The following is a 26,199-nucleotide window of genomic DNA, read 5'->3' as shown; positions in this document are numbered from 1 at the left end:
CGCATAGTATGTTATTGGAAAATGTACTGTGATGGATGTCTGGAGTGGATAATAAGATCTTTGTGTTATCATTTTATTACCAGCATGAAAAGATCAACTGGATATTAGTTATCACCCATTTTTTTTATGTAGTAAAAATGGAAAGCAATAAAAGAATGCAAAATGTCAAACAGTGGCACTTAAGCCATATTAGATTGCTTTGATCAGGCTGCTGTTTGGCACGCTCCTTAAAAAGACAGGAGGAAATTTCTGGGGGCTGGCTCTTGTTAACATGAAGCAAACATTCAGTTCAGAGCAGCTGCCCGGTACCTACAGAGCAGACAGCTGCAAAAGGGAATCTTCTAGCGTTGGCCTGATTTGTAGAGTTGTGTCAGCTTCTCATGACTGCTGCTCTTCATCTGCCTAGGACAGGAGCTGCTCAAGCAATAAAGGAAGATGACTATATAAATGCAGAACATAGAAGTTTTGTTTGTTCTTTTAGTTAATGTCATTTTTTTTAAGCTTAAAGTAAATTTAAGGGAAGGAGAATAAAAGACTATTTACATATGATTATTTTTAGCAAAAATCTAAGGGAAATAAAATATCAAGACCATAGATTTCTGATTTAAAAAAAAAAACAAATAGCTAAAATAAAGGGAATTAGCACATGACAGTGAGTCTAAATTTAGACTTAAATATCAAAATTAGAATGAAATTTAAGGAATGCTCCTTTGGAATATCCACATGTTAAATTTATGAGAATTATACAGAAGAGTAGGTTTTCCCCTATACATGTAAATGGTTACATAGAGTGGGTAAACTTAGTGGGAGGGCCTGAGAAGTTGAAGACATGGGTCCATTTTCATGAACAACTAATCTGTTCATTGCTTATATACAAATACTAAATGGTGCAGTGTTTTAAAAGACTGCTCTTTTTAAAATTTTTATTAACATATAATGTATTATTTGCCCCAGGGGTACAGGTGTGTGCATCAGCAGGCTTACACATTTCACAGCACTCACCATAGCACATACCCTGCCCAATGTCCACAACCCAGCCACCCTCTCCCCTACCTCAGCAACCCTCCGTTTGTTTTGTGAGATTGAGAGTCTCTTATGGTTTGTAATAGACTGCTCTTTTGTGCAGGTTAAGAATTCCTCTTGGAATCAGGCTCAATTAATAATTGATTGATTGAAGGATTGAAGCATTTTCTTATTGCTGTTGTAAAAGGCTCTGCTCAAAGTGATGTGAAATTCCAGATTAGGGTGGACTGAAGCCATCAAATTCTCTTTCATTGTTGAAACTTGGCGTTATAACAACGACCTAGGTAGACCTCGTCAGGAAGTCCTAGAAAGTTTCAGAAGAATGAGTCTGACTTGATATTCGCTTGGTTTCTGTGAAAAGGATTTTTTTTTTTAATACAACTAAATACTACCAAACATACGAGACCACAGCCTGTTGGTGAGATATTTTTCTTTGTTGTGTTATTAGAAAGAGCTGGTTTTTAAATATCCACCACTTTTTCCATAGTTTTTTTAATTTATTTTTTCATTTCCATGTGTTTATTTATTTCCTTTGGTAGGGATGGAGCATCTCAATATTTATCATTGATCCAGAAAATCAAGGATAGAAATTTGAATTACATATTTCTTTCCATTAATAAGATTTTTTTTTGCTTTTAGTTTATTTCATTATGAGATACATGATTCAAATTTCATTGTTTTAAAGAAAACAATAATAAGATAATAATTTTCTGTATTTGGAGCATTGGGTCTTTTACTTATACACCCTGATTCAGGTTTGTAGAAACTTAACTCCTGAAAAATAAAAAAGATTAAAAAGAACTTAGTGACTTCTGTTTAAAATAGTCTACAATTTTTAGGACAGCCTTGATGTTCAGTGATGATCAAATGCACCATGCCATGGTACCCATTTTATTAGTATAGAGAAATACAGTTTAGAAAATTCTCTACAAGTTTTAGGGAAAGAAAAGGAAATATAAAATAAGATGGAAACAGAAAGACAAACTGTAAGAGACTCTTAACTCTAGGAAACAAACTGAGGGTTGCTGGAAGGGAGGGGAGTGGAAGGATGGGGTGACAGGGTGGACCTTAAGGATGGCATTTGATGTGATGAGCGCTAGGTGTTGTATGCAACTGATGAATCACTTAATTCTACCTCTGAAACTAATAATACAGTAAATATTAATTAAATTGAATTGAAGTTAAAAGAAAACAAAATTTCTACAAGTTTTATATTCCTAATTTTACTCAAAAGAAAGCCACTAACAATTTATACCCTATCAATTGCTTATCGATCAAAGACTATGAAAACAAATATCATGATCATGGATTTCAGTTCCTCAAATGGTCACTTGAAAGGAATTAATGCATCTGTTGCCTGCTGAAATAGATACATAATTTAAAAGATGATGCCTGTGTGGACTTAACTATGGGTCAGATATGATTAATATAAGCATTCCAGCTTAGTTTCCATTTATAGGAGTATACACATTATTAAACACCATGGTTTAAATCATAGAATGTGAATTTTTTTTTTAAGATCTTGGAGAACTTTGATGATTTTTAAAAGTTTTAGTCTTGAAAAACGGGTGTTTTAAAATTTAATTATTTATATATATTTTACTATGAGGAATAGCATGTCTTCCACACAAACATCTTTTCTCTAGGGTATCTGATTAAAAATGTTTCCTCTTTACTTATAAGATACTCATGAGGGTGGGTTAAATTTCTTCAACATATACCTAGCTAACAAATAGGGCATAAATCGAGTGGGAAAGCCTCTTGAAATTGGGGTGGGGGAGAATGAATGGGGCTCTCAAAGAATTTGAAGATTGGAAAGTTCAGTGTGCTCAGAGCTCTTATCCATTTCTTTCACTTGTTACCAATCGGAACAAAGGGCAAGATGGATAAGAAGTGCATTATGAAAACAGCTTCCCCAAAGATAAAGTAAGAAATTCTAAGGGTATTTAAATTACCTTTATTTTATTTGTAGTTCATACTGGATTATTTGCTCATTGTTATTTGTTCTTTGAATATATCACTCGTAAAGTTGTAAGACTTCTTTATCCTCCCATCACCCTTCCCAGGGCATCAGTATAAATACAAACTTGAAATACTTAGTGCAAAGTACTATTGAGATAAGTTAAATTTCAAAAAGTCAATTGACTTTTTCTATAGATAATTAGTATACTTAAAATTGCTTTGGAAATGTAGGATTTAGAGTAAGAACGATCAATTCTCTTTTAAAATTTGCATACAAATAATATAGCTAGCCTGTGAATATAGGCACTCAATAAATTGTCAGATACATGGGGAAAAAAATCAACCCATTTGAGAAATCAAGAAATTTTCAGTATAAATAAATGTGTACAACTAAAAAAATCTAAAGAATTCTGAAATATCTTACATTTCAGTAGGTACAAAGGGACTAGCTAATGCATGTGAAAATTAAAACTCAAATATTATAGAACAAGTATACTATAATAGCATGACTTAAAATTGCCATTACTGATTTTTCATGCACTATGAAGGTGTCCAGGAAAAGAAAATAAAAAATAAATTATCTAATAAGTTATGCAAATTCCCTTAGAATACAAACATATTCACCTAATATTGTTGAAATAGGTAGACCAAAATGGAGGTAGGACCTGATAATGACTTTCTGCCAAAAGTAATCTAAAGCAGATCCAGGTCAGTAAACCAGTTGAAGAAAGATAAAATAGAAAACATATATATACAAAAGTAAGTTCTATTCCCATTCATCAGTGATCTCAGAGTAGTCAAAGTAAGACTGATTGGAAGCATCTGTGACCAAGATCTTGCAAAACAAACCAGATTGGAATAACCATGAATGAAAAGATACTTTACAGATGTATTGCTGTAAATTATCATTGACAGGAATCCACTATGTGAAAGCCTAACTGACATAATCTCATCATAGGGAGCTTGACCAGGAACAATCATGCAGATGTAACATTACTTCTAGCAGTTGGGAGACCAGCTCCAAGGAACCTGCAAACACTATTTCCTCAGGTTGAGCAAGTTAACTTGACATAAGATTTAATAGCTAGTAACTGTTGCTATAGTTGGACAAGCAACTTTTTAGAACACTTCCAGGATAGGAAGGCAGCCCATTCATTTCAAAAGACTTTGACACAAATGAATAAATAAAATCTTAACAAAACAACAACAACAACAACAAAAAACCTCTCCCTTTGGCCCTCCCCCAACCCCAGACTCTCTCTCAAATAAATAAATGAAATCTTAAAAAAAAAAAAAAAGACTTTGACACAAAGACATTTTCAAATAAAGAAGCAATCTCAATATTCTTCTCATCATTAAAGTAAATGGTTGAATGAAGTCATAGCACTCAAAAACTAAATCACAGCACTTAGTACTACAAGTTAGCCTGATAAATAAGCTAAAGACAATAAAAGAAAACAATTAACAATATCTTGTTATTGCATTATTAAAATTCACAGTAAAGAAGAATTTTTTAAGTCATCATATCATTGCTTGGGAAAAAACACATTATTATTCTGATTTTTATATGATGGATGGATGAATTATTATGTGTTGCTTACCCACAGCCTTCTTTGATGCAGTAACTGAGGAAAGAAAAAAAGACCAAGACAAATGAGAGAGCCATAGTTCAACATTTCTGAAGACAAAATATTTCTTATCATATTCCTTAGAATATGTTTTATTAAAAAAATACTTTCATAATATTAAGGCAAATATTGAAAAATAGGCTTTCAAGCATCATAATGGCTTCCCAGGGAAAAGAAAGGAAGGGGACAAATAAATTGACAAAGCCGGGAACTAAGATTTATTTACTTCTTCTACTATGCTTTTTATTTTTAGAGAAAGTTTGTTTAAGAATACTTTAAAAATAGCTAGGGAGAGCTAAAATTTATAAATTCTATCTTTAAAGATATTCTAGTGCAGTTATATTAACAAGACACGCAAAATTAAATATAGGAAAAGCCATCTTTGCTTGTATTATGCAAAAATATGCATTTTTCTTGGCCTTCTCATAAATTGAAATTCTGTAACTATTATAATAGAGTATTCAGATAAAGAATGATATATTTAATTAAATAATCTCTGTGTTTTATACTCTAATTCCATGTCTTTTTAGTGGACTATCCAATATTTGTAAATTTCCAAATGCTCAATATCTTTATGCTTTTTTCATTCTTTCATTCAGATAACTTGACATTTTGTAAGTATTGCATAAGCTGTATTAAATAAGTATCACTGTAAATCAATGTGATCCTTTTCTTTTCATGCTATGCCAATGCTGAATACATTTTCCATTTATAATGCTTATTTAAAAGCACATTAACTATTTAGTACTTAATTATGCCTGCAAGCTCTCCTATTATGTGATAAGCATTTCTTGGAAATGACCTTTTTTCCTTAAAATAAAGTCACAGTCCAAATTTTTTCTTTCTGTATATTAGTTTATTTTATTATGCTTCTTCCTAAACTTGCTAGTTGAGCTAGATTAGATTTAAAGAGAGTTATTTTAAAACATTCTTTGAACAATATATTTATATAATTTGTGTTCCTTTTTACCGTGTTGTAAATATAATTATATTCTTAAAAGGTAATTTGTATTTCTTAAAATGTATGTTTTTCACATTGAAAATTATTTACATCAGAGATACTTATCCTGGTCTGTCATAAATGGGTACAATCAATGCCAATGCTATAGAAACTAAATGTTTCTTAGTAGATGATTTAAACCTTGTTGATTCATTTGCTTAGAGCTATGATATTAAGCCAGATGTGGAACAGGAGGTGAGGCAGCTACATAAAGTTTATTTTGTAGATAATAGAATAGGGTTGCTATGAGTTAGGAAAATGGCAAAGAACTCTCTGCAGGGGGTTTCCAGCAGCTCTCCAAGGTCAGATATTTTTGCAGACAATGCCAGTGTTCTCTTATGAATCACTCATTAATTCTTGAATCCCCCAATTCCTAACTCAACTGTTTGCTTTGCATGTGGGAATTATTGACTGCTGGCCTTAGGGCATTTTGCTCTCCTAGGCTCTAAACCATATTAAATTTATTTTCAAGGGAACTGAGCAAAAAAGCTGTCCAAGTAATTAACCAGATACTTGACTCACCCAAGCTCTCCAACTGTACGACTTACCAGATTCTGTGCTGCTAAATATGAAAACAAAGCAATGAAGCTTTCTATTTCCTGATATTTCTTAGTGAATGTAAGCATTAAAGGTTAATGGAGTTACTTTTTCTTTAACTATTTGGCTTAATTCAATATCAAAAGATATTTCCTCTACCACACACACAGACAGACAGACACACACACACAGACACACACACAGACAATCCAACAAACTCTAAACAAATACACTCATTTGGTAAATAGTGAATGGCAATTATGTTCAAGACTCCGAGCTATAGATGTCTGATATTTTCCTTGAAATTTGAAATCACCAAAGGGGAGATATAAAAATAGTGATAATCTAATAGTGAAAATAATAATATTATTATAACAGAGTGCTTACTGTGTGCTAGGCATTACTTTAAATTATTCTAATTAATTAAATCTATTTGTGTTATGATGTATCTCCATTACTAACTTATTTTACAGATATAAATACTGAGGCCCAGAGAACTTAAATAGGTTTCGCAAGTTCACACAGCTGGTAACATACGGAGCTGGGATAAAAACCAAACCCCTAAGTCCAGAACACACTCACCAGACCTGGATATAGAGTTCAAGCACTTTTAAAAAACACAGGGCAGATTTAAGTAACAATCTAGCCAAAACAAATACAATGTAATTAATTAGCATGTTACTATTTTATTTTTCCAGGGAAATCAGTTTATAAAATGCCTTTCTCCTGTTGTTCATATTCGTTTTTGAAAAACTAACATCTGAAAGCTTAATGTCTGACATTCTATGATTTACTCAATTATTTTTTAATTAAGGAAAGGTATTTTTTAATATTTTTAGTATAAAGAAATGTGTCTATACATATCATCTTGCTTGTACAGAAAAGGCAAGTTGCTCTCTTCATAAAGATATTCCGAATAGCTGTCAAGGGCATATCCTCAACTAAACTGAGAAGATGTTGAGGAGAGATAGCGAAGAGGGAGGAGTTCAGTGGCTTGGCAAGGAGTTCCTCTTCATGACTGTTAGGATAATTATTTGTCTGTCACCAAGCCCAGGGCACCAGACTGATGGGCACCAGACTTGGCCAGTAAGACAGTTCTGAGACAGCTTCTCTGATACCCCAGAGGCCTTGCCATTAAGTGCAGACCATATGGAGGTGATCCAGCTGTGCCTCTTAAGTGAACAAATGAAGTGTTTTGCTTCCAACCTTGTTGGCACATTTCTAAATATAGAGTGAAATGAAACTTTTAAAAATAAATAAGCACATGACTTAATTCTCCTAATCAGGGTTGGCTTCAACAGCATGCAATTTGCGTAGCTACCCATGGCACCTTGCTTAGAAGGATCGTGCTTGAATTCAAGGTCTGCATAACTGTCCGAAAATTCTTCATTCTGAACAGCAGCCCCATATTTTCAATTTGTCCTGGGCTTGCAAGTTATTTTGTTGGACTTTCCCCTAGGAATGTTAGGGAATAGCGGAAGAAGAATTTGGAAGTACAATTTTCATGCGTCTGATTTTAATTTATAATTAAATTCCTTAACTGATTCATATGAGAAATAAAAACAAAAGAATTTTGCTCCCAGCCCAATATCTAGGCATGAAGAAAGATCACACAGAAACATTTAATGAGAAGTTACTCCTTCTCCCCCTCCCTTTCCACCACCTCCTCCTCCTCTCCTTTTTAAAGCGGAAGTTAGGTTTTTTTTTAACATAATTATTTTAAAACCAAAAAAAAGGCAAAATCAAACAGCAGGCTGGAGGTGTCATCATTACGACCTGAGAAACACATCCTCCCGTCATTTACAGGTAAGAGGGCTGCTGCTGAGAGCCCTGACTCAGGCATCAAGCCCCATGGCTCTAGCTTCTGTTTCTCTTGCTTTTCTCTCTTCCTATTATTGTCACAATGACAAGCCTTATTTCCAGCTTCCCACAGGGTCCTGCCTCCCACCAGCAGTTACCATCCTCAAAGTCAACTGCCAAATAAAACTTGTTAGTATCCAGAAATGTGGATATATGTAGACACCTAATTTTATACACACACACAGATATCATGCATTTTAATAAAGGCTGCTATTCTAAATATTTAGAACCAAGGAAGGTAACTAAATTTTAGAAGTGTAGGGGTCTTCGGGTACCTCGCTGGCTCATTTGGGAGAGCATATGTCTCTAGATCTTGGGGTTTGTGAGTTTAAACCTCACGTTGGGCATAGAGTTTACTTTTTAAAAAGCAAAGCAGAAGAGGGGCTTTGCAATTGACTTCTGCCATTTAAAGGCTTTTTAAATTTCTTTCATTTTTGTTATGTTGTTTTACTGACAAGAAAATTCAGACCAGGAGCAGTGAGAGGGAGACTCAATGAACATAATTTGTATTATGCTAGATTTAATGGTAACATTGTATTTAAACTCATGTCCCCTGACACTTAAGTTCTTGAATATATTTTCATTAGTTATTTCTTTAATATTCCATGTAAAAGTCTATGACATAAGGGGATTTAAAATTGTCTATTTATTTATGTGTATTTTAGAGAGGCTTGAAAACTACAGCATGCAGGGGACTGCCTCTTTTAACAAAGTGAAACAAAGTCACACCCATTTGTTTACATATAATCTGTGGCTGCCTTCATCGTATACTGGCAGTATTGAGTAATTGTAATGGCAAACCACATCCTTCAAAGCCAAATATATTTGCTATCTGACCTGTTACAGAAAAAAATTGTCTTGACCCCTGATCTATTTGAAGGTAAACATCTTGCGAATCTAAGTTGGAACATACACATGCTGAGATCAGTGTTTGGCATAAAATAATTTTTAAACTAAAATAATAGGATCTGGGTGCCACATGATCCAGAACGAATAGGAGTAGTTTAATAGGATAAACAACAGATACAATATAGACCATTCAGTTTTTAAACTTCATAATTCTAAGATGCTATGGTGCTGTAACTTTTAATTCAATTACTGGGCGCTAAAGACAGTTTAATGATCTAAAGAACAACTGAACACTCATGTATAAATATAAGCAATTTGTATGTGTAAAGCAATGCTAGATTTTTTTCTTTAAATAACAAAACTATGAAAACTTTAGGATACACTTTCACATAATGCCTATCTTCAGCTGTGGTTGAAAAAACACAATTGTTCTTAATAAACTGGAAGTATGATGGATCATTTCCAGAAGGCAAACTAAGTGGATTCCTTCCTACCTATCATCTATGCACATTACTAGGTTATGGCTTCGTAGAAGCATCCAAAAAAATCCCTGTGCTCAATAAATGGCTTTACTTACTAAGTGAGCAGATCAACCATTCAAATAACAAGATAAAGTTAAAAATAGAAATTATTTACATCTGATGTTCAAGACAACATGAAGGAAGTCCAGAACCAACTGGCTTGAACTATACTAAGAAATAGGGCGGCTGATACAGATGGTCCATTTAGGTAGCTAGCTTCTTTAAAATATGCCACTGGAGTTAAATAAGGACGTGCAGGGTATATAGGAATCTCAGCTTTGTGGCCCACACATCTCAGTGCTTTAAAAATCAAAGTATAATTGGTATGGGTTTGCTTTTCTCCACCCACATCCATCTTTTAGCTCCAAAGACAGCTATCATTTTCGACCACCAAACATCTTTGACCACATTGCTTCATAGAGTCCTTAGCTTTGTCTCATTTTTCCTCTATTATTTTTTATTATTTTTTCCCCACATTAAAAAACTAGTATAAGTGGTTTCACAAAACGTTTTCACACAAGACTATCTTCCAAAAAGGATCTAAAGTTGGTATTATGTGCATTTTACTATGTGCATTTTGGTTAAAAAAAATACATCACAAATATGAAAATTAATTTAAAATACGCTTGCAGACAAACCTGATACTGGTCAATAAAGACTTTTTAATCTTGTTGAAGATATAGACTAACCTCCCGTGGAACTATCTGTAAAAAGGGAGAATTGGATTAATTATGTTTTTATCTCTTAGAAGCTATCCTTTTCTTCATTAAATAAATTATTGATTCATGACCCAATATTTTAAAAAAGATCATTGTGGAGAAAAGCCAATATGAAAAGAAAAAGAAAGAAAAAGAAAAAGAAGGAAGAAGGAAGGAAGGAAAGAAGAAAAAGTTAAAGGAAGGAAAATAATCTAGTTGATCAAATCAAGCACAAATCCTAAATCTTGGTTTCTTAATGGCTGGAAAAAAGGAAAGGCCATCTGTTCCTTAACTCAGATGACCCAGGAGGAAAGGGTCTACAAAATCTTCAGAAGAGAGCCTATAAATTTGGACTTTGAAATTAAGGGTGTGTTGAGAACTCATGCAAGAGGATAATGCACATAGACTAACAAGAGTAGCTGTGAAGAGCTCTGAACCTTCATATACATAATCAATATTTTTCTGGAAGAATAGGGTTTTTTTTTAATTCATAAGTGACATCTTTTTTTTTTTTTAATCAAATCTGATTTTAAAAGCAAATAGTTACTTCTACAGGATTTTAGAAAACCTTTCTGGTGTTTTCTGATAAAGAAAATCATCCTTTTCTGAAGGGAGAAATGAACCATCTAGAAGATTCTGGAGAGTCTAGGTGTTCTGGGTGATGTGTCAGGGACAGGTTAACTTGCTGTTTAAGTAGCAGGGGCAAGTCCCACCTTATGTCATTTTTATGTTTTTTATGCAAGATTATAGGTAGAAAAAATATTCCACTGACTTAAAAATGATAATAAAATCACTGTCCCACTTTAGCTTCTGGATTTTCACATTGCACACTATATTTGCTCTGAGTAAGGCAAGCTTAGTGAGATACTGGGTCCGAGTCTCCAACACTCCCCAGCCCTGATCTGATTCTTCAAACAGAGGAGAGAATAATTTGCCGTAGTTAAAAGAAAGGGTTTCTTAAAGATCACTATTTCACCATATAACCTTCTGATCTGTGATTTCATTTCCTAAGTGAACTTGTCCATTAAGCAAGGGCATATCCTAGTATATAATGATGTATGTCCTGGTCTATAATGACGTATTTCCTGCTCCCATCGGACCATTTTCTGAATATTTAGTGCTAAATTCCTGAGTGATACCAAGATGACAAAAAACAGTTCTCCTTCTTAAAATTTGACTACACATATTAATAAACACATTTGCTAGCATATATCAATATTGTCCTACTGGTTTCATTTGAGTTTAGTAATTCTGGATCTAAAATAACTCAGCAAAGTTCTCTCTGTCTTCTGCCTACCCATGTCAAAATAAAAATGATGAAATTTCCAGTGATAATAATTAAATCCCATGAATTTAGAGAGCTTCAGTATAATATTATACTCTTTCTTGGTGCCATAAGGTTGGAAATGGTGCAAGGCTAGCTCTCTTTCTTCCAAGAATGACAAAATTTTTAACTTGGCTTATAGGAGCGTATTTTTGTTATGTTCTTACCAAGCATCTTCATTTTACAGATGAAATATGAGGAACAGAAAAAGTAAATGACTTACTTAAGGTGACATAATTGGTTGATGGCAGACCTAGGGAAAAAAATCCAATTTTCTCCACCATCCCCTCCTATAGTGAAAATGAAGGTGAAAAGTAACTAGCAAATGTGGTTACTAATCTGGTCAAAAACAGCTATCATCTTTTATCAAGCATATGTCCTCGTGGTTAAATCAAGGCTCTATAGTAGTAGATTTCAAAGAGGGGGGCGCCTGGGTGGCTCAGTGGGTTAATCCTCTGCCTTCGGCTCAGGTCATGATCTCAGGGTCCTGGGATCGAGCCCCACATCGGGCTCTCTGCTCAGCAGGGGGCCTGCTTCCCCCCCCTCTCTGCCTGCCTCTCTGCCTGTGTCTCTGCCTACTTGTGATCTCTGTCTGTCAAATAAATAAATAAAATCTTTAAAACAAAACAAAACAAAAACAAAGAGGGATTTGTTGGACTAACTACTGACTCCAGCTCTCACTCCCACACACACCCTTTCGTCTCTGTCCTATGCCTCAAGTTGGGGTTATCTTTAATCTTTCTTAGGAGTAAAATTGTAAAGACACTTGAACTTCTTACATGGGTAAGTTATAAAAGGACAATCAAGTTGAACTAGATTGAGGAAAACTGAAATGTTTATTGTTTCTACTTCCACCTGTAATGAATGACTTTAAATTATTTAAATGAATGAAAATTAATGAATTTTAGCTACAGAGTCACCAGAAAACCTAGTGAATACCACCAACTAGAAAACACTTAAACTGTAGCTTAAGCCTTGTTAAATACTGTTAGGAAGCAGTATGTATTCTTGCTTACTTTTCATCCTAGATGCAGAACAAATCACAATCATGGACCAAATCATAGAGTCAGACCTTGGTGTTCTTCAAGAACTTTAGTCTAGTTCAGCATAATATAATGGCAGAATAATCTAAAGAAAGTTCACTCTACTGCCAGTCTGCGGAACTAGACTCTTCATTTAAATAGAAGAACATCATCTAATTGCTTCGGACCTCGGGGTGTTTGTTTGTAGATGACTCCGTGGGCTGCTCTTCCTCCCACATCCCTTCTAGTCCTAAAATTCTCTAACACAGCGTTATCCATAGAGGTGACTTGTGATTCAACCCGGTTAAATATTAGCTACTGTCATTCAGCCACATAGTACATTTATTTTACTCTCTGCAGATCATCTTGGGGCCTGCGGAAAGGACATAGAAGGGGTGTGGAAGACTTCAAGATCTCAGTCTTAATTCCATTCCTTACTGACTCTGAGTCTTACAATAATAGACTCAACATTTCTAAATCTTCTTTCTTAACTAAAATATTGGGAAAAAATCTCTATGACTTAAATAATAGGTTACAGTAAAAATCAAGTATAAAATTACAAATTTTAACTCCCTTCAAAATATAAGGAATGGTTATCTTTAAAATAGTAACAATGTTATTGGCTGTCTTAAAAATCTTTGAAATATTGCTTACTAAGTCTGCTTTGACTCCTATAACAAAATGCCATGGACTGTGTAACTTGAATGACAAACATTTATTTCTCATAGTTCTGGACTCTAAATCCAAGGTCGCTGTTGGCAGGCTTGGCTCTCAGTGAGAGCTCTCTTCCTGGCTTGCAGATGGGGCCACCTTCTTTCTGTGTCCTTCCATGAAAGAGAGAAAGAGCTCTGCTATCTCTTCTTATAAGGTCATCAGTCCTGTCTTGAGGCTTTACCCTCATGACCTCATCTAAGCCTAATTACCTCTCAAAGGCCCCACCTCCTTCCTAACATCATCACATGAGAGATTAGGGCTTCAATACATGAACATTCAGCCCATAACACTCATATTAATGCTGGGAGAAAGATGCTACTGCCGATATCTTGATATCCTCAAAAGAAGAGGAAATCTCATAGGTTTTAGATGTGGGAATGTGAGACCTCTAAGGCATTGCAGAGATGTCTACACTATCTCCCACCTTCCGTTGTGCTGTTGAGACCACCAGAAGCTGAATGTGTTAGCAAATTGCTGATTATGAGGGGGACCTGAGTGGCTCAGCTGGTTGTGTGTCTGCCTTCAACTCAGGTCAAAATCCCAGAGTCCTAGGATCGAGTCCCTTATTGGGTTCCCTGCTCGGCTGGGAGTCTGCTTCTCTCTCGGCTCTGCTCGTGCTCCTTCTCTCAAATAAATCAATAAAATCTTTTTTTTTTTTTTAAAGATTTTATTGACTTATTTGACAGACAGAGATTACAAGTAGGCAGGCTTTGAGTCCCTTAAACGAAGGATGGAACACTTTTCTATTCTAGGCAGAGAGGCAGGCAGAGAGAGAGAGGGAAGCAGGCTCCCCGCTGAGCAGAGAGCCCGATGTGGGGCTCGATTCCAGGACTCTGGGATCATGATCTGAGCTGAAGGCAGAGGCTTTAACCCTCTGAGCCACCCAGGCGCCCCTAAATAATTTTTTTTAAATTGCTAATTATGTGGATTCAGTCCCAAAATGATGGCCCTTCTTCTCTATCATACCTTTAGCACCTTTAGAGGTATGGTGTGCTATTTAGAGTTTTCCATCTACCATGACTTACGGAAAACTTGTGTAAGATTTCCTAGCATTGTCATCATTCTGTAGAGCAAGCTGGAAGTCATAACAGAGCAGCTTTCCTTTGTTTAGATGTAGGGCAACTGAAAAGTTTGTTTCTAGCCAAAGGTCATATAGCTGGGAGGCAGGCTAGTGCGGGGGAGGGGGGAGCATGCAGGCTTTGAGTCCCTTAAACGAAGGATGGAACACTTTTCTATCACGTTTTAGCTGTGTGACCTTGAGATAAGAAGTTTTAGCTTCCTAGGCCTTCAGTTCCATAGCTGCAAAATGATAGCAGTGTAAAGATGACATAAGTTAACAGATAAAATGCCTGGCACATAATAAGCATTTACTGGCCCCCAACTTCTTTCTTCCTAGCAAATCAAGGGCTACCAACCACAATTCTTAACTCCTTGTTCAGGGTACTATTCATTACACTACATGTTGCATAGATAGCACTGTTTTGAACTGAGAATATTAAGTGCATTTTTAAAAACCTTATCTTCCAAAATCAATCTCTTCACATTTTCAATAATGCAAGAAAGGAGCTTCAAGTTGGCCCACAGAGATTTTTATGAACCAAAGGGTTATTTTTAATTGGATTTTGTGCCTGTTGTTATGGAAATAGTTGTTTTAAAGATTAAGCATTATGACTTGAGAGCAAGATGAAGCCCAGAATGGGGTATAATGATGAGATCACCCCTAAGCTTCTTTTTCTTGACAAAACACTTTTAAAATTAAGAGAATGGGAGTGGAGATGCTTCAAAAGCACATATTTCTAAGAGAAAAAGTCTTCCCTATAAAAATAGCTTTAACATGATATATTCTTTTTTCAAAGATCAAAACTAAGAATGACCCTCACTGCCAGTAGGATGCTAAGATTCTGCAGAGTTATTAAAGCGCTGCTTTCTTCGCTGTTGAAACTAGAAAGAGTCCCTTTGATCATGGAACTTGCTTTCAACATTTAGTCTCAAAGCATTTTTTTTTTTTTTTTGCAGTTGCTGAACTAAGAGGCTTCCTCTAGTTTTTTACTGATCAATCTCTAAAAACTGTTCTGTCTAGACTCGTTTTTATGCATGTATCCGGATGTATAATTTAACTTTTCTAAAGAAACAAAAAGAGATTATTTCTAATCTTAATGATGGTTTCTTTTAAAGAGATGAAATAGTTCGTCCTGCAAAATTTAGCTTGCCTTACCTGTTTGTTTTAAGCCCCAGAGAAACCCCAACCACAGAAGGCAGAACTTGTACCTGTTACATCCTGAGAGAGAACTCAGGATAGCCAGCAGTACCCAAAGCAAACAATGATGTTGTTGGAGGGACTATGGAGGTTCGTCTACTTGATTCTATTACTTTCTTTTTTTCTTTTCTTTTCTCTTTTTTATTTCCTCTTTTCTTTTTCCTTTCCTTTCCTTTCCTTCCCTTTTCTTTTCTTTCCTTTTCCTTTTTTTTTTTTCTCTTTCTCCTTCTTATTGGCCTTTTCTATGTCCTCTTATGAGTCTTGGACATTGATTGGTTTTGCTGGTAGAATTTGGTTGAAGAAATTATGAACCCAAGACTGACCCTGAGTCAGCTGAAAGTCATGAAACTCAATGATGCCATGTCTTCCATTATTTTAGCATACCAACACTTTTCAGTACTTGGAAAACGAGGGCACGGAGAGGCAAATCCATCCCCAAATAACGAATCTTTAAAGACTTTACTTTTTCCAGTGAATCATAGTGTCAGATTAGTGGAAATACTTTTTTAATTAAAAAATTTCCAGGCATATTAATTTTTTTCATTGCTTTGTTTTTAAATAGAAGAGGGATGTTTGTCTAACTTTGTCCTTTCAGTGATTTCCATAAAACAACTTTCTGAAATGATTTGTCTATTCTAAGCCCATGTAAATCCATTTGTAATTGATTTGTATGGATTTACATAGATTCACTGGCAGCTTCTTTCCCAGGGGGTTACATTTCTGCCTTTTCTCTTTTGGTCCTCAGCTGGGAATCCCTACCCACTAGCGCTATTCAAACTCACTTTTCTTTGTTCCTTCCCACCCAACACTTGGACCTTTATCGGCTGTGACTTTTTTCCTCATTTCCCACAAGTCAATACCTTTATCTAAATCCACTCCACTGGACTTAGGTTTTAGACACAACATTCTATAAACCTAAGAATTGGGGGGACATCGGAAGTACGTGATACAGGACTGAAGAGCAGTCATCACACAACTCGGTGCCCGAGGCAGTCTCCTCACCGGGATCTAATCAACTAGCTGAAGCTTAGGATCTGCTATCTCCCCGAAGTCAGAGGCTACAACACTGCTGTCAGCTTCATTAGTAAGGAAGCCATAATTGCAAAGATCAGAGAATTCCTTGGGAAAAACAATAACCGCCACAGTAACAACAATAAGCAAGTGTGTGCAAATTTGGGAGGCTTCCCGATGCTGTATTGACTGTGCCTATTTATGACAACAAGGTTCATTCCCTGTCTGATCAATGCATAATGTTAAAGATCTTCTTAAAGTGTCACACCTGAATGTCTGTTAACTTGTCATTTTCCTTGCTTGCTCTGACTCTAATGGGCTTGAAAATTGATCCAGCCAGTCTCTCCTCTCTCTCTTTCTCTCTTTCTCTCTCTCTCTCTCTCTCTCACCTCTCTCTCATTTCTTTCTCTCTTGTCTCTCCTCCCTCTCCCGTGCCCCCCCCCACCCCTTACTTTGTCTCTTTCTCTCACTCTCTGTGAGGTTCATTTGCTTGACTGATTCTGAGTGTCCATAACGACTGTTTGGCATATTCTACAGGCAAAGGTCCCGAGACCCTTTTTGCCGGCTATAACCTCAATGATAACGAATGGCACACGGTGCGTGTGGTCCGTCGGGGAAAAAGTTTAAAGTTAACCGTGGATGACCAACAGGCCATGACAGGTAAATTTCCCTGTTTCCATTGCTTTTTCTTTTGCTGAAGCTTTAGTCCTTCCCGTTTCTTACAGGGAACTGTGAAAACCAACCACACAACTTGATGCTGATACACACAGTTCATTTTTTTGTTCCAATTTTTCCAGCAACAGTGCCATTCAGTAAGCACCATGTTAAATGTTTTTTTTTCTCTCAAATGAGCAATACTTTCATGTCATGTTCATTCCTGTTTAATAATTCAAGAAGATGTCATATATTTCAGTGCTGCGGCTTGATAAATATCTTAGGGCCTTATAAAATATTGAAGTCATTGTTTACATGCCAATTTCTGTTCAATTTCTTTGTTTTTTATATATTTGGGCGATGAACAGCAGCAAGTTACACTTTTTAGTGTCTGGGGAAATTGATAGATATGCTGGCATTCTGTCGGGTGAACCACTTTTTCATTATAAGCTGTAATAGATCATTTCTGATCTATTTACCTCAGTCGGTTAAACTTTAATATTAAAGATGCCATGTTCAGTCCTTGGTATGCAGATTCCTCACTGAGGTGAACTGTGTAAAATCCACCCCAGAGACTTAGGGAAACCAAAAGAAAGAGGAATTTGTGCACCTTTGTTCTTTCTGCTGAAAATAACTCCAAGCACATGACCCGCTGGGATATTAACTCTTTTTTTTTTAAAGAGAACATCTCTAAAATTATTAATTATTTTAGAACAAGACACAAGATAGTCCTTGTGCAGCAGGGAAGTGTGTCCTACATTCAGCCCTGAGGGGTTCCCATGATCAGAGATGGGTTGATTATATCAATGTGGAAATAACATGTGTGGGATTTTAACTTTTGAGAGAATCGTTTCTGAATTCAAATGAACCAAACTACCAAATTTGAGCTATCTTGACTATCTTACATTTCAATAGCCCTTTATGGCTTTCCAGAACTTTTTTCTACATGTAGGTGCAGTTTAATTTCAGAAGCACCTGAAGGGCTTTAAAAGGACCAGTTCCTGGCCTGACATCAGAGAAAGTCTAGGAGGAGCCCAGTAATTGGTTTTCTTTTCCTTTTGTTGTTGTTGTTTTGTTTTAGATTTTGGGGGCTTTTTATTTGTTTGTTGAAAATCTCTTTAGAGGGGACTCTCATGCAGCTGGTTCGTGGATTAGCACTTAGAAACCACTACTATGTTGTATCATTTTGTTACCTGAGGAAGAAACTCAATCAGAAAGTTGTTAACATAAGCCCTTATTCAAAATTGCCAAACATGAGAAGGCTTTAAGGAACTGTGTGAACTTAAGGAAGGAAAGCAGAATTTTTGTTGGGCTTTGGCAGGAGTGTCAACTGAAGTTCAGCTGGTTTAGGTCAAGGACGACTCTTAGAAGAAGAATGAATCATTTTTGTAGATTAGCATCCGTCGTTGGGATAATTTGGGTTTTATCAAAAGGAGGAGAAATGAAGAGTTAGTGTCAAAGATCATGTGCAAGAGGTTGTGAATACCTAGCTCCCGGGGACAGGGACAGGTAAAAACCACAGAGGAACGTTCATCAGTCCCTCAGTGTGTCTTAAATCTCACACAGTGCAATGAAATAGACCAGACGTATGCACCCTCATTTTATAGATGAGGAAACTGAGGTTCAGAGGGGTTTGGTTACTTCTGTGTCTTTGAAATGCCACTGTTGCCAGAAGTTAGAAGAAGACCTAGGCTTGTTTATATTGTTGTTTTTGATTTGTTTTTCGACTCATGGTCCATTATTTTATATTCATTAATATCCTAATAAGGGTATGATTCAAGGACAAATACTTTCCCAGATACAACATTGTGTCATGAAGACAGACACATATCTAAAACTTTAACAAGAACTGAGAGTCTAGGGCAGTAGATGATGGACTGGATGGTTGATGTAAGCAACTCATGTTCTTGGGGTTCAGAAGAGAAGTTGAGGACCCTGGTTTCAAGGATCGCTTAAAGCAGTAGATTATATTTGAACTAGGCTGTAAAGAGAGGGTGATGAAAATGATAAAATATGTGGGGGAGCATTCATACAAGGCAGAAGGGCTCTGATGAGGCTACACAGACCAGTGTTCAGGGACGGAGAAGTTTTGTTTTGCTTCTTGAATCCATATGGTAGTTGATAGAGCTAGAAAAGCCTTTTGGGGCAAATGGGCCAATGCTGTCAACTAAGGCGTTTATTTTTCCTGGACCTTCAGGCTATTGCAAAGCTTGAGAGTTATCTGAGAGCATATTTTTTGAGCAAAATAAATCCTGTGGGATTATATTAGATGCTTCAGGATGTAAAGTTGCAAGTCCTAAACTTCAGTGGATGAAGAAAGGATAGAAACAAAAGTATGGTGTAACACATTTTGTTAAATTTTATTTAGAAATAATTTCAAATAAAAAAATAAAAAATAAATACAGTACTGGGGCTCCTGGGTTTCTCACTCAATTAAACAACCAACTCTTGGTTTGGGTTCAGGTCATGATCTCAGAGTTGTGGCATTGAGCCCCATATTGGCTCCACGCTCAGTGTGGAGTCTGCTTGTCCCTCTCCCTCTGACCCCACCCCTCATGCTCTCTCTCTCTCTCAAATAAATTAATAAAAAAAAAAGTACTAAGAACACTGATATATCTTTACTCTTATGAACACTGTATCTCATTTCCTTTGACATTTTCATGACTATTTTTTTTTCCATAACCAGTTGAGCAAAACTTAAATACAAACTGGCTGTTTACTCCTAACTACTCAAGTATGCGTTTTCTAAAAATAACGATATCCCCTTACATAACAAAGAGCTACCAACTTCAATAAATGTCGCTTGGATGCAATATATTTCATCTGTTCTGTCCTCCATACTTCAGTTTAGAAGGTTGACCCAGTGCTGTCTTTTATAGCATTTCCCCTCCAGCACAGTGTGCAGCCTGGGGTCAGACACCACATATAGTTCTCAGGTCTCTTTAGCTTTCTTTCATCTGAAACATTTCTATCGACTTGTTTTTTTTTTTTTTTTTTTTTGGGTCTTCATGACATTGACATTTTTGAAATCTATAAACCTCCCACCTTTTGTCACTATAGAGTCACTCATTTGTGTTTGATGCTTTCTTGTGATTAAAGTCAGATTTTGCATTTGGGAGTAGAATATTGCATAGGTGTCATTATGGCCTCCTTCCAGTACCCCAGGTGAAGGCTCAGGACGTCCCTGCCCTTGACCGGTGGTGATTTAATGTAACCACTTGGTCAACACTCAGTCCAGTTCCCCCTCTGCATGAAGAGTATATTTTCTCCCTTGTCACTACTAAGCTGTCTGTGGAGAGACATTAAGACCATGAAAATAAGCCGTATCTCACAAGAAGTTCTCTCTAGATTTAGCATCCATTGAAGATTTTCTCCTCATCCAGTCTTCCCTGCAGGAGTTACAGAATGATTATTTTCCACCTCCAGCACTTGCTCTACATTTCGAGTCAGAATTCTTTTTGTTCTTTTCCTTGTTCTCCTTTTTTTCCCCTTTCATTTTCCTTTCTCCCTTCCTCTTCTCTCTCCTTTCCTTCCACTCATCCTTCCTTCTTTCCTCCCTCCCTTCCTTTCTTCCTTATTGGTAAGGACCCACGAGTTTCTGTTTTTCCAAAAGTTTATAATTACTTTACTTAATTATTTTGGTGCTCAGACTGTCCCACTTTGGGAGCCTGTGTGAGTCCCACGAAGCTGGTCTTTGTCATACTGTGACATTTTCAGGTTTTTTTTGTTTTTGTGGGTTTGGGGTGTTTTGTTTTGTTTTGTTTTGTTGGCTCTTCCTTACTTTCTGCCATAACAGGACATTCCAGGCACAGTTGATACCTACCATTCCCCAGCCCCAGAATCAGCCTTTTGGTCTTCATTTAGTCACAAATGATATTATCGCCCCAAATCTGGGTGGTTGGTGTGCTTCATGCACCTCAAGTATATTTGTTTCCTGATCCTTTCAGCAGACAAAGATAGGAAATATATTCAAGTATCTACACATACACCTGCATATATATCTATAAATACACCCACACTGAACTGAAGAAAGTTCCTCTGTGGTTTCCACCCATCCTTGTCCCTGGGAGCTTGGTATTCACAACCTCTTGGACATGACCTTAGGCACGGACTCCTCATATCTACTCCTTTTGATAAAACCCAAGTCATCCACACAGTGGATGCAAATCTGCAAAAATACATGTGCACATAGACATGCATATATGCATATTTTAGAAAATATGAGTTCACAGTGGTACCGCCATATTGACATCATTGTTTCCTGACTTCCCGCATTTGGTGTTTCCATGTTCCTTCTTCTGTGGTTGGATTCGTGCTCCCAGTGATGTCAGTAACTCATGTGCTACATCCAAGAATGAATCTAAAATAGTTTCAGGATTTCTTGACATTGCCCATACCACTACAATTAATAAATCAACTAAAAAAATAAATTAGGATTAGTTTGTGATTCTCTCATTCCCCACTGCCTAAGACTTAACAGATACCATCAAATGCTGAGTTTATAAGTAACTCGGATGATAACTTGCCTCATTTCCTTCCTTCTCTCCCTCCCTCCTTTTTTCTTTCTTTTCTTCCTATCTTCCTTTCCTTTAGTGTAGTTATACTGTTCACTTGAAATATAATTAGTTTTATTTTAATTTGTCCTTCCCAGTATTATGTATTTAGCCTTGTAGGTATGTACAACACTAGCATGCTTTTAAAAAATCAGTGCAACACATTTTGAATTAAGAAGTGATGAATGGAACATGAATATGATCAATGTAACATAGAAAATTCCAGAAACAGCCCCTAAATGAATTGCCATCTAATTTTCATGGAAAATTCAAGATACATATTTTCAATTGCATAGATTCCTATTAAGCTTCTAAATGATTAGCTATGTTCTAATTCAGTGAATTGCCTTCTTCACCTTTCAGGGAATACACCATCCCTTTGTTTATTTAAATGGACATGCATTTATCTACCACCAGCAATCATGTTAGGAAACAGAATTAATAGATACTGACATGGATATAGTTTGCTTATAGATGTAGGAACAAACGAATGGCCTATTCAATGGGGAACTCCCAAAAGAACTCTGTTGAGGAATCCTTCCTAAGCTGCCATCCCGGGTTTCCATGGTGCTGTTCCTGGGCATGAACTAACTCTTTGTGGCAAAGTTACTCATATCTCCTTGGCTGGTTCATACTGGGACTCTGGCATGTAAGACTTCGTTGGGAATCCATAGGCCATTGATGAGGTTTGGCTTATGATCTGAAAGAAAAGGAATCCTTTTTAGAATTCCCAACTTTGGAAGACAAATATATCCTAAGGCAATTGTTTACCAGGTTTTTGTTTAGCATGTATTATTAAAATTATAATATGAATCTTGGTCCACCTACTCAGGTGTGCATGAAATGGAATATTTCTTAATTGTCTTATGTCCATTTAAATCAGCACAATTTAAATCAGAAAGGCCTTGGGTATTGCTTCTGGATTTACACGATAGCTAATCATAGTCATCTTTGCCTCCACTCCTACTCCCTACCTTGGATCAGGCAAAGATTCCCTTTGTCTTTTTTCTGTACTTGTTCTCACCAAAAACACTTTTCCCAGTTTGTCCTTTGAATTGCAAGAACCCTGTTGCTCCTGTCCTAAGTGAGAGACTGGGCCTTTGCTAACTCCTGCCAGGATCTGTGGGCTGTGGTCCAGGTCCAGTTTCCCTATGTGTACCTCACAGACTCTCTCTGAACCCTTTACCTTGAGCAGAGAGCAGGATGCCGGAACTCAGCACTTCTAAATCCCACCAAAATTCTCTGTCTCCTCTCTCATATTTGGTGGTAATCCCCTTGTCTCTGTCAGTCCTCAAATGCATTCTGTTCTCTCCTTTTCTTTTCCTTTTTTTTTTTTTTTTCTCTTTTCTAGAGTAACCTTGCGAATCCAGCCCTTGCAAAAGACTGGAGAAGGCATTATTTTCCAGCAGCTTCCACTCCCTGCCAAGAAATACCCTTTGAGGCAAAATACTTGGCCAGCTTTTTAGAATTGAAGAAAGAACAAAATATAAACTAGTATTTCAGTAAATTAGCTTGCCATCTACTCTTTCTCAAAATTGCCCAAGGCTTTAGAGCAGAAACTTGATTTTATCCTCTGTAGGAGTTGATTTTTTTTTTTTCAGTAGTAAAAACCAATATAGTCTTTCTCAGAGTTTTAAAATGAATGGGAATATAAGCCAAGTAAATATTGATGATTCATACAAATTATGTATTTCCCCCAATCCCCTCCAAAGGAAAAAGCCTACCTCACCTTTTTCTTTCTCCCAGCTCCCAGCATCTTGCTGCACAGAGCTAAAGACAGTTTTATTTTCACATTAATTTACCTTTAACTGGTGAATTTTCATCAAGGTGATTCATATTTGGGAGATTAGGTTTTGTGGAGCTCTCACTAAAGCCAACAATTCATAAGAATAAAAAAGGTTTGATTTGTGTAGCATGGAAAAAGTTTCCAAAGTGGGCAAAGGAAACTCGCCACTAAGGCTTAAATTTAGAAATGGAATTTTTTTTCAAACACTCCAGTGACGACTCGAAACCAACCATGAGTCAGGAAAGCAATGGCTTTTTGTTTGTTTGGTTGGTTGGTTGTGTGTGGGTGTGTGATGAAGTTTTAGAATACAGGTGAGGTTCAGTGAGGTGAGGTCCAGAGTCAATGATCAAGAAGGAATTCTTGAGACGCCTTTGGTGCAAAATAGTGGTTTATTAAAGCACAGGAAGGACCCATGGGCAGAGAGAGCTGCTGCCCCGAGGTTGTGAGGGGTGGCACGTTTTGTAGGATGGGGTTGGGGAAGGTAAGGAAAAAGGGAGATTTCAATAGAACTTTCATGTGCTACATGACCTATAAGATACCAGATGCCTTGAGGTGTTGTCATTGTCCAGGTTTTTTTCCTCTAGCAAGGTATTGACATTAAGATAGTTAATGTCATAGATTCCTAAAGAATGTCACATGTGTCCCACCCAGGAGTGGGGGTGGGGGAAGGTTGCAGGGTGTCAACTTTTGCTTTGTCCTCAGCCAGCCTTCTGTTCCCTCATGGTGTGTGTGTGTGTGTTTTGGTTTGGGTTTTTTTTTTTTTTTTTTTTTTACTAAATTTTACAGCAAGCCAGGAATCACTAAACAGGAAAAAATTTAAAGGAAAGCACTAGACACTCTTCATGCATTTCTTCCTACATTTGACCTCATCTTTAAATTAGAGTTAAATATACTGTTAAGCCTTGAACACAGCACTGTGCATACTCAGGCCATTCATTCTTGGGAATGTCTGTACCTCACCTAGGGCCGTGAGGCCTGGCAGCCTTTGCCAGCAAAGAAACTTAACAAGGGAGGGATTCCCTAGGCCTTAGAGAGGAAAGGATTCTACAGGCTATATGGGATTCCTTAGGTTTCAACTCCTCACTTAGTCTGTCTAAAAAATCTGGAACTCTGTGATTTGTATGTGTGTGTGTATGATAGTGTGTCTTTCTTTGACTGACATTTACCGTGTGTGCAGTTACTCAAGCCAGCAGGCTGGGCATCATCATCCGGTAATGGAGTTAACCCGAGTTCACTCCTTGATGCCTTACAGATGGTGGCGACACCAGGTGGAGTTGTCACACAAAGCAAACAATATTTGTGACAAAAAGAGAGGACGAGGAATAATTTCCAAGCCCGTGACTCCCTACACAGGAGGAGAGAGGTTCCTTTTATTTAGGGGTAGGAATGATGTTCAAACAGGCGAACGTTGTTATCCCAGGTAGAAGCTTGCTCAAGTGTACTTAGACTGCATACCTAGACCTGCATCATCAATTATGTTAATGACACTCAGGCTCCCCCCCCTTGGGCGGAGACTGTAGCATTATAATGAAGCAAAGATCACTGTCCGACAACGGAACAGGCTCCAGACAGGGTCCAAAATTGCCATAAACTGGGTAGGGTCTTGGGCCCTCATCTCAGGTAAGGAATACAGGGTCTTGTTTACTTCTGAAATAGCACTGTGAGTTTTTACCATTGATTTAATGTCTCTGATATGGTTAGGCTATTTCCAGGCTGGTAGAGACATTAGCTTTTGCATTCACTTTTTTCCCCTTGAAATCTTTAGCTATGGACGCTTCTGCATTTCTTCGTAATACTGACACCTCCTGGGAAGTTCTGTGGGGAGTGTGTTTGGGCAAATAGAGCTAAAAGGACTTCTCTCTTATGTCATGGAAGCTGTCTCTCATTTTTCTTTTGCTGGGGACCCCCTAACTTAAAATTTCCCTCCTCTCCGCTACCTGTTCATTATTGGTAAATCCTGCAGCTTATATCTGCAAAATTATCTCACTTCATACGTCTTTTTATTTCCACTTCTGCTCTATTTTACTTCAAATTGTCTCCAATTTTTACTATTAGAGAGTTTGAGAGAGAGACTATATTAGAGAGATTGAGCGCAAACACACAAACACCAGCTCATGGCTTCTGCCTGGCCCCCCAACCTCGTGCTGGCAAATGTAATCCGGAGGCACTGGGCCTGATTATCTGGCTCCTGACTCTCCTCCCCATTTCCCGTGAGCCACTGATTTCACTTACCCTGAGTCTCCAGCCACACCCTCTAGCTCTTTTTCACGTGAAAGCTTGTGTTCCTCTGGTTCCCCTTCCTGGAGTCTACCTCCCCGTTCTGCTTCTCCAGCTCTCAGCATGTGTTTCTTTTTTTAATCTTCAAATTTCACTTAAATATCAACTCAGGCCCCCATTCCATATTTACCGACACAACTCCCCGATTATCAAATTTGTAACAAGTTTTTATATTTTTTTTGGTTTTGTCATATATATTTTATCATTTCCTTACCTCTTCTTGTCTGCCTTTCACCCAATATATCATAAGTTTTACATAAACAGGAGCCAAGTCTGCTCCTCACGATACTATTTCTTCATTTCCTAACACAAAACACCTGACGCATACATATATCTATACCACACGCACACTAACTTTAAGTGAATTAATAAGTTGATATAGGGCTGAGGGTTATTTTGTTCTGCAGCGGCAATATAGCCCCACTCTGAACAAGATTAAACATACAATGGCTGATACTATTATCTCCTTGGGTATAAAGATTTGGTTTGCATGGTAGGACTTCTGTGCAGACACATGGTCCAG

General features: G+C 37.0%; 1 protein-coding gene across 27 annotated transcripts in view; it reads left to right on the top strand.

Moving 5' to 3' along the window:
• The window catches only part of NRXN1 (neurexin 1), a 1,166,070-nt gene that overhangs the window by 540,348 nt on the left and 599,523 nt on the right, over window positions 1–26,199 (top strand). For all 27 annotated transcript variants that reach the window (XM_032352097.1, XM_032352096.1, XM_032352106.1 and 24 more), the window contains one exon: window positions 16,944–17,066. In XM_032352097.1, coding sequence (XP_032207988.1) covers window positions 16,944–17,066 — 123 coding nt within the window. The remainder of the gene's footprint in view (window positions 1–16,943; window positions 17,067–26,199) is intronic.

Source organism: Mustela erminea, chromosome 7 (assembly GCF_009829155.1).
Source record: "Mustela erminea isolate mMusErm1 chromosome 7, mMusErm1.Pri, whole genome shotgun sequence".
Taxonomy (NCBI): Eukaryota; Metazoa; Chordata; class Mammalia; order Carnivora; family Mustelidae; genus Mustela; species Mustela erminea.
The sequence above is the reverse complement of the archived record's forward strand: the minus strand, read 5'-3'. Positions and strand labels throughout refer to the sequence as shown.